The sequence below is a fragment of the Oreochromis aureus genome, linkage group 23, assembly GCF_013358895.1.
Source record: "Oreochromis aureus strain Israel breed Guangdong linkage group 23, ZZ_aureus, whole genome shotgun sequence".
Taxonomy (NCBI): domain Eukaryota; kingdom Metazoa; phylum Chordata; class Actinopteri; order Cichliformes; family Cichlidae; genus Oreochromis; species Oreochromis aureus.
Window position 1 is genome coordinate 14,860,470 of NC_052963.1, and position 13,917 is coordinate 14,874,386.

General features: G+C 38.5%; 1 protein-coding gene across 1 annotated transcript; it reads right to left on the reverse strand.

Annotated features, from left to right (window-relative positions):
* Positions 1-807: 807 nt before the first annotated feature.
* On the reverse strand, positions 808-3,645 carry LOC116323103 (OX-2 membrane glycoprotein-like). The gene is made up of 5 exons (XM_039606606.1): positions 3,574-3,645; positions 1,750-2,088; positions 1,356-1,661; positions 1,238-1,276; positions 808-1,131 (listed from the first exon to the last, which is right to left on the reverse strand). The coding sequence occupies exons 1-5, from the start codon at positions 3,635-3,637 to the stop codon at positions 1,037-1,039; spliced, it is 843 nt and encodes a 280-aa protein (XP_039462540.1). The 5' UTR covers positions 3,638-3,645; the 3' UTR covers positions 808-1,036.
* Between the last annotated feature and the right edge of the window lie 10,272 nt (positions 3,646-13,917).

Sequence of the window (13,917 nt, forward strand, 5' to 3'; positions counted from 1 at the left end):
TCTAAAGGAATTTGGTGTAGATTGAGTGAGGAGATTACTTTTATGACCGGCAGGAAGTCACATACACAGAGACACACACACAGTGCTTTGACTGTTACGACGCACCCACACCTACATGTACACTCACTCACGTGCACTCACACATACACACAGGTACGCGCACACACAGGCACTCACGTGCTCGTGCACACACAGACACAGAGTTTGCAGCACACCATGGGGGTTTTATGATGGGGTCACTTCTATAAAGCTGGCTGTAACAAACAAAGGAGTGGAAGATCTGCAGAGGGACACCGGCCTTGCACGTGTCCCCTTCTAGAAGATGCATGCGTAAATGAAGATGAATAAAGATGAATAAAGGTTTTGTGAAAATGACTACTGAGTTCGGTGCCGTCTCTGGATGCCTCGAGGAATAAAAAGAACCGGGGTGAAACTGCTTTCGGAACACTATTTCAGGGACACCGGAACCTGGACAAAAGGGGGACAGGTGGAGATAGACTCAGAATTGAGTCTAGCTGGTTCTCGTAAAGATGAAAGTCCTGGATCATCGTGGTTGGTGTCTCCTAGGAGTCCATTATCTGAGCTGATTATCATCATGTTTGAGTGGAGGTGTTTCAGTCCCTGAAAAAATAATAAAAAACACTGCAGCAGTTGTCTGTTAATAGTGCAAAATCAAAGCATTCTGAGCAGATTATCTTAGACAGAACAAAGACAAATGCAGCAGAGTCTACTGAGGTGTAATACACATCAGATTAGAGGAGAAGAAAAAAGGGAGCTCTAGAAGCAAGTTGGAAGGGTTAGGGTTATTTGAAATGTGACAACATAACAGAGTGAAAAAGAATGACAAAAATTTCCAAGCACAAAATGACAGGATGATAAATAACCAATAATCCTGAGTGTGTCTGGCTTAAGGTTTCAGGTGTCTCATTCATCTTGAACTGTGTGTGCGACAGACTGAAAGATTTATGAAGAGGAAAAGCTGCACAAACATTTATGAGGTGAATCAAAAGGAGAAAGTGTTTAAGAGGATTTCCTGCTATGAGATTTCTTTTTCATATAACCCAACAAAGATGAGTGCAGCCACACAGAGCACCAACACCACAGACGACAGAATGACTGAAATCCTGATTCCTTTGAGAAAAACAGGAGATAGAAGGATATAATAATGTGAACAACTATCAAATGATGAAAAAACTTGAACATAAAACTGGCTTTAAAAACACAAACGTTAACACACCTAAATTTCTCTGATTAGATCCTGACTTCTTATCCGAACCTGGAAAAAGAAACACAAACATTAGAATCACAGAGTAATCATTAATTTATAAATCAGTGATGTTGAAACAATTTCTCACCATCATCACCATCATCATCATCAGGAATCGTCACCATCACCTCTCTGTGAGGAGCAGAGAGCACTCGTGCTGCACATCCCACCTGTGTGCTGTTGTTACGTGAACCTGAGAGCACAGCTGTAGTGGTGACAGTGAATGTAGCGTTGGTGTTGGACACACTGACAGTGTTGTACTGTGAGAAGCTGAGGTCTTGTTGTGAGACACTGAGTGTTACAGTGGGAGCAGGTCGACCAGTGGCTGAACAGGAAACAACCCACTCTTCAGTAGAGTTTGACTCTCTGACATCAACAACAGGTTCATGCAGCTCTGTGAAGGATCAGGAAATATCATCACATCAAATTAATACATTAGTTTGAGTCTCCTGTTGTTTGTTAAAGAAAGTAAAAGTTCTTACCATAGATTTGGAGGCAGGTTCTACCTGTGAAGGAGCCTTCGGGATAAGTGTTAAACAGACAGTGATAGCATCCTTCATCCTGCTCCATCACATTCCTGATGACTATGGAGCAGTTCTGTAGTCCAGTGTATTTAAACTCGACTTTATCGTTAAAGCCATCATTCACTCTCTGACCAAAGTACTTGCTGTAGGTGGCAACATTTGTCTCCACATCATGTGAGATTTTCTGCCATGTGACCTGAAGGACGTCTTTAGTCTCCAAGAGCTGACAGCTGAGATCAGCATCTTCTCCCACTGCTGCCAGCACAGTCTGCTGTGTTTGGATCACTGCTGTTAGAACTGTAGAAGATATAGTTTGAGATGTGAGGCACATTCAGTTTTTGTTCAGGTGAACTGTAACAGACAAAGTTGGAGTTTCACTGCTAAAACTTTTTTGTTGTGTGTCTCACTGTTCATAACATGTTTTACAGTCTTTTTATTTTTTTATTTTTTATTTTCCTTCCTGAATAGAACTGTCCCAATAGTATACAGTAAGTGCTGCAGGGGATTTTCTAACACTGCAAGGAGGATTTTAGTATTGACCGACATTTCAGAAAGAGCATTGCAAATTAAGAGTAAAGAAATGAGTTGACCATACGACGTGTGAGGAACCGAGGAATATAAATGTTTAAAAGCAAATAACAGAGTCTAAGTGTTTTGCTGTAAAAAGCGCGGCATTTCGGCTAAATGAGAGGAGGCCGAGGGGAAATTATTCTGTTTTTGATATAACATTGAACCAGTCAGGGGACTCTGTGAGGTCCTGAGGACTGAAACTCAGGGAGTATCCAGAGAAATCTGAGGTAACTGCTCCACTGTATGAATCTCTAAATCTCTGTGTAACAGCTGAGCTAAATGATGGACAGACGAACATTTATGATCAGAGCCCCATCAGTCCCTGTGTCAATGAAGATACTGTAACTGTCCCTTTTGCTGTGGTTTACAGGCAGTGAGCAGAAAAAGTACTTACCAAAAGTCATTTAGTGTGAGACATTTTTCATTATGTGCCTCTGTGTAGAAATGTGACTCAAAACCTGAAACCCTGCAAACTTGTCTGCTCACTCTCAGCACAGAATATCGACTTTAGTAAAGGACAGCAGTGTGCACAGTTATTATGTAAGCTCATATTTATTCTAATGGTTCAGGGTTTGACTGTAAATAATGTTCTGTGTTCTTCTTCACAATGTACACGTGAGCTGTTAAAAAGACTTGGTGTTCATGGTGGAAGAGTTTGTAATGAAGCAGCCCTCCTCTGGATGAAACTTGAGCTGTGCAAATACACATGCGCACATTTATCCACACGCAGCTTTTTTTTAACACGAGCTTCTCTGATATTAAACACACTGATTTTCCTTCCTTCCTGCCTCTCGCGCTGTTTCTGGGGAGAAACACATGCGTGAAGCGGCTCCACTGCACACACATTACTGTTCTCCTGAACAGGATCGTTTTTGATCAATTTTTCCCAATTTGTAAATTTGTAAAAGTCAGATAACCTCACCCCGCATTGTTAGTTACTGCATTACACCGTTTACACAAACTCAAGTTTTCATTTATCATAACTTGAGTAATATCTGTCGCCTACATGCTGAACCAGGGAAAGTCCAAATACTTCAAATGATTACAAAGTTAGTAAAACTGAGTGAAACTATCCAACACACACACACACACACACACACACACACACACACACATATATATATATATATATATATATATATATATATATATATATATAGAGAGAGAGAGAGAGATTGTATAGAGTTGTATTAACACAGACGTTTTTCTCACCTTTGTCAGAGACTCCAAGAATAAAAACGGAGATCACATAAAATGAGACTCCAAGATGCGACATCGTGGCTCCACACTTAGCGCTAAAACTTCAAACTGAACGGAAATGCGAATGTTCCGGTGAAACACCCCGGACACAGTGTTGCCAACTCCTCAGTAAGGAAAATCGCTATTGGCTGTCCTAAAAGTCGCCAGAAGTCGCTAAATGACATCATCGCCTAATTTGCATAATTGGTCATGCTAATATAATTGTAACCTACGTTGTTGGAGAGAGAAATAACATTGTGGAAGAGACATAAAGTGAGTAAAAAACGTCCTAAATGCATTTAGAATTTATTTAGAACTACAAATTAAATTTATTTTAGCAATTATTGTTTTTTTTAAAGTCAGAATTCCAACCCTGCTCCTTTATCCGGGCTTGGACCGGCAAAAAAGACCCGAAATAGGCACTCTGGCGGAGTTACTTTGTGTGTGTGTGTGTGTGTTTATAAGTAGTTTTAAACCTCGTGATCCACAAAACAGCATAACAGTAAAAGAAGAACTGACTGCGTTACAGTCAGTGCGGGAGCAGCGGCTTCGCTCATGCGCGATTCATTTGCAGTTCGGACGCATAGGTGTGAACATCGTCTGCCCGGATAGCAGCTGGGGGAGGACTATCCTCCGCCTGTGAGCGCTTTGGTACGGGCGAGGTGCCCACGGCAGCACCCGCTGCTTGTTGAGAGTAAAAGCGATACCCACTTTCACGTCAAAAAGTCGTCATAAATAAATCTCCAATAACACCAGAAAAAGTCGCCAGATTTGTCGCTAGTCGCTTTTTAGAAAAAAAGTCGCTAAGGGGGTCTGAAAACTCGCTAAATATAGCGACAAAGTCGCTAAGTTGGCAACACTGCCCGGACACTGAGTCACAGGATATATATAGATATATAGAGAGAGAGAGAAACAAAGAGATTTATATATTTATAAAATATATATTTATATTTATATTAGCAAGTGCATTTAAATTGGTTAAAAAAACTGTCTGTTCATAAAGAAAATAGAGTTTAAAAGCTTTTATAATTCATGTGTTCTAAGATGATTTTGTGTATACTTGCTGCTAAATTGCAGGTTCTTCATGTGAATTTAAACTGTCGGCTAGTTTCAGGTTGATCAAATCGAGCAGCTTAACGAGTTTATTCTTGATCATCCAGGACCCGCCATGCACATGAGAACAAAATGATTAATATCATTATTATTTTTATGAAATTATTTTCTTTCTGTGAGCAAAATATTATAATGCAAACATCCAAAATTCAAACTGGGACGTTTGGAAAAGCTGCGTTTAAAATACTTTGCTCTGCTAAACAGCACCTTGAAAATTTTTAAAGGCAGAAATATTCATATGGGGCTAATAACTCCTGTCTCTAACGGTAAGTCTTTATCTTTAAAAAGAAAAAAATAATAATTACCTTGTACACAGAACTACTGTGTTTTTACTGCTAAATCATTCGTGAAGCAGTTTTTTGTGTGAATTATCTTGTAGCACGTGTCACCTGGCAGTTTGCTGCCGTCTGTCGTGTCAGCAGAGGAGCTTTGCAAAGTTAGTGGGTGAGTGACGTGAGGTCAGCGCTCTTCTGTGGGAAGTTCCACAGACGATTAACTCAGAGACTTTGGCTGTTTGATTTTGATTATTCAGTATTGTAGGTGCTCATTTTTAATGCGTGTTTTTCGACTTTCTAGTGTGACCACAAGTTTTAATGGTTGAATCAATCAAGTTCTAGATCGGCTGTGAGCGGGGAAATCAATCAATATAGTACGTACTAAAAATAACCAATATACATTGGTTATTTTTAGTGAGCATTGTAGTGCTATTGGCTTGGACCTTTGGTTTGATAGGTGTCATGTGCGGCTGGGATATTAGTAGAATTTGTTGTAAATCCTGTCTGGGAATGAAGGGGAAATGTATGTTTAACTGATGGAATGAATAAATTAAACATTTATTTCTTTGGATATTCTATTCGACACTTCAGTGCTCGGTTAAAATCTTTTAATTAAAGTTTTCGTTCTGAATTCAAAGTCCGTCAAGCTCCGAGTTAATTGGTAGTATAGTCTTTGCCTCATGTGAACCAGTTCCATGATAGGCTCACTAGATGGCACAATAGCCCCAGTGTGACTAAGATTCTTTTTCTTTTCTTGTAATGAACTTTAATTAACTGTGCATCTGGACGTATCGTTTTCACTGGGAGAAACGATTAGTCATTAATTAAAGTGACTTCTTCTTACTTCTTCTTCTTCAGATGGTCTTTCCCTTTTCATGTATACATGAAAAGGGAAGTCAAGGAGGTCATTTATAAATGGATTCCTTGACCAGTGTTCCTCCCTGTCCAGGATGTGTACATTCTCATCATTGAAAGAGTGTCCACTGGCCTGTAGGTGTGAATAGACTGCAAAGTCTGGGCCTGATAGCACAACTGTGTTGTGCCATCCGCTTCACCAGAGGTTGTTTGGTTTCCCCGATGTATAAATCCTGGCAATCCTCCTGGCACTTATCAGTGTACACTATGTTACTGTTTGTGTTGGGAGACCCGATCCTTGGGTGGACCAGTTTGTGTGTGTTGATGTCGCTGCCAAATAAAATAAAAAATGACTAAAACACTATACAACAATACCTGACAAGAAACACTGGCATGGTCTTACATGATAAATATTACTGGACTGAGAACTGAAAACTTTATAAATGTAAATATCGATATACGTATTTTTATTTTATGTGTCTTTTGTACACATTTTGAAAAGCCTCTATATGAATGCACCATGAATAAACAAAGACCTCATGTGGCCTTTTTGTGTAATTTCACTCAAAATCTGTTGACGGCTAAGTGTTTCAAATATGGGACTTTGATTATGGTTATTTGTTTTTGAAGAGTTTTCAGCAACAAAAGCCATTTGACCAGTCATCGAAAATTATTGAAAAAATAATTTTAATGTTCAAAAAAGTAATAAAAAATAAAACAAAGAATGTACATAAAAAAACCCACAATACAATCTGTTTTTTCTGTCTCAAATCTTAACATCACACTGTAAAGCAGGAAAGTCGAGAAAACTCAGCACAAGTAAACTGTAAACTCTGGCTTCAATCACATTCAGTTCAGCTTTTGAAAAACACAAATTCCTGCTGAGTAAACAAATGTGTGAGCTGCTAATAAGAGATCTTCTGCTGTTCAGTCAGGTGCACTGACCACTACACTGCAAATCCACACAAAGCTTATGTTTATCCAGAAAAGACCGTGTATCTGCAAAACCTGCTGCCCAAAAAAAAGTCAACGCTGTCAAAAAGCATGTGTTTGTGCTGGTGAAGGTGAAAGGCTTGGATCATGGTTTAGTTGGTTTCAGGTGGTCTCCACTTTTTAAGCCTGTTTTCACTTTGGTTGACTGAAGGTGTTTCATGCCTTAAAATACAACGAAAACAGTGAAACATGACTCTGTTAATACTGCAAACCAAAGTATTCTGGACAGATTAACAGCTTAGACAGCACAACGGAATATGTATCAGAGATTGATGTGCAGTAAACATCAGATTACGAATAAATTACAGAAATAAGAAGCTCTAGAGGTAACTTAGAGGTCAAATGTCTCAGCATATCAGAGAGTGAAAAAGAATTAACTTTCCAAATGTGAGATGACAGGATGATAGAGCTGGACTTACTCCTGATTGTCTCTGATTGTGATTTCAAGTATTTTAACTGTCTCCCTGTGTGACAGACTGAAAAATTTAAGAACAGTTAAAGCTGCACAAACTTTTATCAGCTGAATGAAAGAGAGAAAGTGCAACACAGACACTGTTTAAGATGAGTACCTGCTCTGAGTTTTCTTTCTGAGCTGGAGAAAGATGAGTGGAGCAAAAAAGACGCAGACAACCAACAACACAGAGACCACAATGACTGAAATCCTGAGAACTTTGAGAAAAACAGGAAAGGAGAAGAAAATAATCTGAACACCTAGAAAGTAACAATACACTGAACAGGTTTTCAAAAAATACAAACATTAACATACCTAAATTTCTGTGATAAGACCCTGATTTCTCATTTAACCCTGGAAAAAGAAACACAAACATTAGATTAGAGTAATGGTTCATTCATAAACAAATGACTTCGAAAGAGTTTCTCACCATCACCATCATCATCACCATCATCATCATCACCATCATCATCATGAATCATCACCATCACCTCTCTGTGAGGAGCAGAGAGCACTCGTGCTGCACATCCCACCTGTGTGCTGTGTTTACGTGAACCTGAGAGCACAGCTGTAGTGGTGACAGTGAATGTAGCGTTGGTGTTGGACACACTGACAGTGTTGTACTGTGAGAAGCTGAGGTCTTGTTGTGAGACACTGAGTGTTACAGTGGGAGCAGGTCGACCAGTGGCTGAACAGGAAACAACCCACTCTGCAGTAGAGTTTGACTCTCTGACATCAACAACAGGTTCATGCAGCTCTGTGAAGAATCAGGAAATATCATCAACATGTTCTTACAAACACACCAGCTGCTAACACATTTATATCAACTATTTTTGTTTGAGTTTAATTCAATTCAATTTTATTTATACAGCACCAAATCACAACAGTGCTCTGATGGGGTTATATTGTACTGTAAGGCAAGGGCGTCGATTTGGCATGGACGGAGGGGACATGTCCCCACCAATAATTTGATCGCTTCTTGTAAAAAAAAAAAAAAAAAAAAAAAAAAAACCGATAGAAAGAAAAAAAAGATCTGTCAGCGTCTCAGTCACCCAGCGGTGCAGAAAGAGTTAAATTACGTTCTCTACTGGAGTCCGACCTCATGTGACAAATATGGCCAATGTGATTGGCTGAGCCTTTCAGTGAGCTCTGTTTAGTTTTAGCAGCGGCAAGCCTGCGCTGCGAGGAGGACGGTAGCAAAGAGGAAGAACGTGCATATAAGAAAGTATTTTTCAAAGAAACCTGTAAGTCACTTAAAGCCAAGTTCACTCATAAAATGTGTCCGTCATAATAACGTTACAGGCTATGCTAGGCTTTGGCCCACATCAGTCTAAAATTGTATGTAACCATGAATAACGTGTTTTGGAAACTAACTGCACAACAGGCAGCTCTATTAGTTCTCTCAGTCCCAGAGTAGCATTTCTAATTTTGATTGAAACTGTCAGAAAAAACGGCAGCCTCGAGCAAGCCAGGATATTAGTTTAAAGAGGCTGTTAAAATTATACGTCTAACGTTAAAATGTTGGTGACACAATAATTTCATCCTAGTGGCACTGACATATTCATGGGGTTAATTTTTGAGACAAAATATCATGAGGTAGTCATGATTTTGCAAATATTCCACCTTGTAGTGCAGTTTGCACTACACTGGTTAGGCTGCTGATGTAAATTGATTGATTAGTGTAGATTTGACAAAGAATCTGAATTGACATGTCTCACTTTTTATATGGCACGAATCAACGTGTTATTTTATCAAGAGGCAATATGTCCTAGTGCAGTCAGAGGGGAAAAGCCAGGGCCAAAGGTGAGGCACATCAAGCACAGAATAATAATTTTGTGGTAATCTTAGATGAGTTTTATCGACAAAAACCACCAGTTCATTTAGTGTTCTCTTAGTGCTAATGTATAAGAGAAGTTGGTGTACTATAACTGAAGTAATCGTGTTAAGATAAGATAAGATTACCTTTCGTTTTGTCACAGCAGAAAGTGGACAGTGCAAAGTTATATAGCAAAAATTAGAATACAATAAGAATAATATACTGTACACAACTGTACAGAATAGAATAAAATAGTAGAATAAAATATACATTACGATAAAAATAGAATACAAATGTTATATACAACTGAGTAAAAATACAACTTACAACGTCTTATTGCACATGTGTGTGTTTGATCAGCTGCAAAAGTCTTTGTTGTGGAGTCTGACAGCAGTGTGGAGGAAAGACCTGCGAAATCACTCCATCCCACATTTAAGTCCTTAAAGTTATATTCTTTTATTGTCTTGACTGTATTTGAAGCTATTTTTATTTTTGTATGATACCTGATTTATGTGGAATAAAATCAAAGTAAACTAAAGTCTAAAATACTTAGTCAGTCATTTGTTTAATAGTAATTTAACATTATATAATTCACATATAAAACTATGAATTGTAATTTTAAATGGTTTAATGGCATGTAGAATAGCATATGTAGGCAAGTATATTTCTTCTTTTCAAGAAGCAAAGACGAAAAGGAAAAAAAAAAGAAACAGGGCGGGGTTTGGTGGTTGAAACACCCGTCCCCACCAATGCCAAAACCAAATCTACGCCCTTGCTGTAAGGTCATTAAGATAAGATGAGGGCTAATTATTCAAGACCTTGCATGTGAGCTGTCAGGATATCAAGATTTTGAATTCAAATCTAGATTTAACAGGGATCCAGTGTAGAAAAGTCAATATAGGAGAATTAAGCTCTCTCTTTCTAGTCTCTGTCAGCACTCTTGCTGCGGCATTTTGGATTTGAAGGCTTTTCAGGGAATTTTAGGACATCCTGATAATAATGAATTACAGTAATTCAGCCTAGAAGTAATAAAAGTATGAACTAGTTTTTCAGCGTCATTATGAGAGAGGACATGTCTAATTTTAGAGATACTGTGCAAATGGAAGAAAGCAGTCCTACATATTTTTTTAATATGTGCATTGAAGGACATATCCTGGTCAAAAATGACTCCAAGGTTCCTCACAGTGTTACTGGAGGCCAAGGGAATGCAATCCAGAGTAAGTATCTGGTTAGATACCATATTTCTAAGATTTTTAGTGCCAAGTAAAGCACATTTTATCAGAATTTAGAAGCAGGAAGTTAGAGGGCACCCAGGTCTTTACTTAGTTAAGACATCCCGGCAGTTTAACTAAGTGTCATCTGCATAACAGTGAAAATGCATGCCCTAAACCTGTTTCTGTACTGCGATGAGGGTACAGTACTCTTGAAATAAACCATTCCTCTGCATATGATTAGTTAGCCGTTTTACAACTTCAGTTCTAATCTGTCATCAGAGTCACTTATTGTTGGAAAAGAGAGGTTAAAGTTCTTACCATAGAGTTGGAGGCAGGTTCTACCGATAAAGGCTCCTTCAGGATAAGTGTTAAACAGACAGCGATAGCAGCCTTCATCCTCCTCTGTCAAATTCTTGCTCCATCATATTCCTGATGACTATGGAACAGTTCTGTGGTCCAGTATGTTTAAACTCAAATTTATCTGTAAAGCCATCATTCACTCTCTGACCATAGTACTTGCTGTACGTGGCAACATTTGTCTCCTCATCTTGGGAGATTTTCTGCCATGTGACCTGAAGGACATCTTTAGTCTCCAAGAGCTGACAGCTGAATTCAGCATCTTCTCCCACTGCTGCCAGCACAGTCTGCTGTGTTTGGATCACTGCTGTTAGAGCTGCATGGAGATATAGATCAAGTCCAATATTATGTTCAAGTCCAACTTGCTGACACATGAGGTCCAGTGTTACTGGCTGTCCCGATTGCTACAACACACACTTTTACCTTCAGCCTCACACTGGCACTCTTTCCCAAAACAATCTGGTAACAGGGTTACTGCAACAGGAATCAAAGTTGCTTCCAGCAGGTTCAGGTTTTTTAGTACATGTGGCTTCATAGAGCTATGTCAGCTCATTCATGGTGACAGAGCTACTGCTATGGGGTCACTCAATGTCTCTTTCTACTGCAACGGCCCTAACACAACCATAAAGGTGTGCGCACACACACACGCATACAGATCACTACCCACCCTTTTTAGACCCAAGACAAAACTTTCAGTTCACAGAATATATTAGATATAAGATTCATACCATTGTTTGCATAGACAGACTTACAATTGTAATTAGTTTAAAAAAACAGCCTGTTTAGAAAAAAATCAGGCTGACCTTGAGTTTCATTGTTAGCGCCTATAGGTCAAATTTCACTTTGAAAAAAAAATGTAAAGAAACCATATAAAGTAATATATCATAGGAAAGGTCAGTTACAGTACATACAATATGTTCTGTCCCAAGTAAAAGATTAAAAAATGGTTCATAATAATTTAGTGATAAAAATGTCATATTTTATCTGTGGTAATTTATGTTAAAAAAGAGATTCGTTTAGTTAAAAATATGTTCTATACAGTCAGCATTAGTTTTTCTGTATCTTATGTTGAAGGAGTAATCTGTGTTCGCAATGCATTGTGGGAAGCAGAAGCTGCAGTCAGCTGGGAAAAAGCATTGTATAGAATGCCTGCCTATCCTTCAGCTCCTGTGCCCTGATCTTTATATACACCATTGAAAGCAGTGGCTTTTCACTCAGCACTTTCATCGAGCTATTCAAGCCACAGTTGTAAAAGATTGTAAGCCGTCGAGAAGACTGTAATAAAGGAACAAGACGCTCTGTTTCCTGGCTCATGAAAATTGAGTTTGGCTTGCTGTTGACCTGCGTTAACATACACAGTGTATCCAACACGCAGCAATAACAGTATACAATAGTATGTAATGCTTAGAGGTCATACTTAAAAGATAAAGGAAAAACTTTTTTTTCAGTTTCCAGTTTAGGATAATCTCCAAATTTTTAAAGCTAAACCAATACAGTAGTCACTGGGGGACACATGCACTTTCTTTGTTTGAGTTGTTTAAAAAATAGACGTTAATACAACATTATGAATTCAAAATGAGAAATATAAAGATTCATATAAGACTCTGGATTTCCATAGTAACACTGCTGACATCAGCATGTTTAATAAAAACAGCCTGAAGTTTTCATATTGTAATCAAATTTGATAAATAATCAGGTTTTTAGTACTATAATATTAACATATTCAAAATGAAAAACAGATTCAGAATTAGATCAAATAAACACGAAAAAATTACTGGGAATGCTGAAGTGTTGCTATGATTTTCCTAAAGAACCACCAGCAGCCCCCTGACCGTCACTAACCCTTCCTAAATACTCAGCTAACCCCACAGAAAATATACTTTAACACTGTCGGCGGTTGTACCTGTATCACTACATTATTCTCAGTTCAGCTTAATGACCTCTGACATCACCACAACTGAAATCTCCTTATAAAAAACAAAAGGTAATTCCATTAAAAAAAAAAAAAAGCCTAACTCACATATAGTTTTTTCTCACCTTTTTCAAAGGCTCCAGAAATAAAAACAGCAATAATATAGTATAAAACTCCGAAGAAGGACATTTCATTCTCACTCCATTCATTCATTATTTAAAAAAAAATCTTTTGTCCTGCCTCCTTAGGTCACCGCTTCATGATTTCCGGGTAAACTGTTCTGCGGTGGAGAAATATAAACACTTAACAACATTACTAAAAAAAAGAAAAAAGATTAAAAATATGTAAACATTATCACAATACAATAAGAGAAACTATTGTTCAACAGCTAATGGTGAGGTACAACTTTAAAACACGATATAAAATGCACGTTTGGCCTGTTTGCACCCATTTTAATGGTACAGTCCATAGTAATGGTTTAAACTGTGATCCAATCAATTTTGTACACCTCGCATGTAGTTATGTTACTCCACAACTCACAACTTTCCACCTTCACGTCAATTCCAGCTTGGAAAGTCGGAGCAGCTTCACCATCAGTTCTCAGTTCGTGGTCCAAACGGAGACGTGAATGCACACGGACACATTTGGGGACAATAAATTACACTTAAATCGTTCCGTTCGGGCAGAGAGGAGAGAGGGTTTTTCACCTACCTCAGTTATGCTCCTATGCACTCCTCAAAGAGACTATCTGCATGTCTCTGGACAGCGATGACAAGTGGACGGGTAAATGCAAGTGAGCGACAGCGGAGGTCACCAGGGGCGGGAGAAGCACAGAAATCTAAAATAATAACAAGACAGCATTAAAAGTACAGACAGCGACTGCACTGAGCACGTTTCATTGTTCGTAACTTTCGGTTTCACTTCAGATTTTTGTCTGTTAGAACTTCACTCTGGCTGATGGGTAAGGGGCAAGACAATCCCACAGACTGTTTTTACTTTCATCGTAATGTCAGTCGTACACGCGTCAAACCCCCATTTTCCATTCACACGTGTTTAATTAGCGGAACAATTTATGGAGAGTGAGACGAAAACAAGAAATCGTCCCATAAATATGAATAACGTTCCCGGACAATATCTGAACATAACCAGGATTATAAAAAGTTATCTTTTATCTCTCTCTACACACACACACACACACACACACACACAAACAGTATAGATGGTAGTGGTTGATCTGCTGAATTGGAGGTTACACACACACACACACACATATATATATATATATATATTAATGGGACAGCAGTGCAGAGGCTTCAGAACTGACCTTAGAA

Excerpts from the sequence above, each read along its gene's own strand:
- LOC116323103 (XM_039606606.1), bottom strand. The coding sequence starts at position 3,637 with ATGTCGCATCTTGGAGTCTCATTTTATGTGATCTCCGTTTTTATTCTT. Across the intron at positions 1,662-1,749 it reads AACCTGCCTCCAAATCTATG|AGCTGCATGAACCTGTTGTT; the intron begins GTAAGAACTTTT and ends GATCCTTCACAG. Across the intron at positions 1,132-1,237 it reads ATCTAATCAGAGAAATTTAG|GAATCAGGATTTCAGTCATT; the intron begins GTGTGTTAACGT and ends TTTTTCTCAAAG.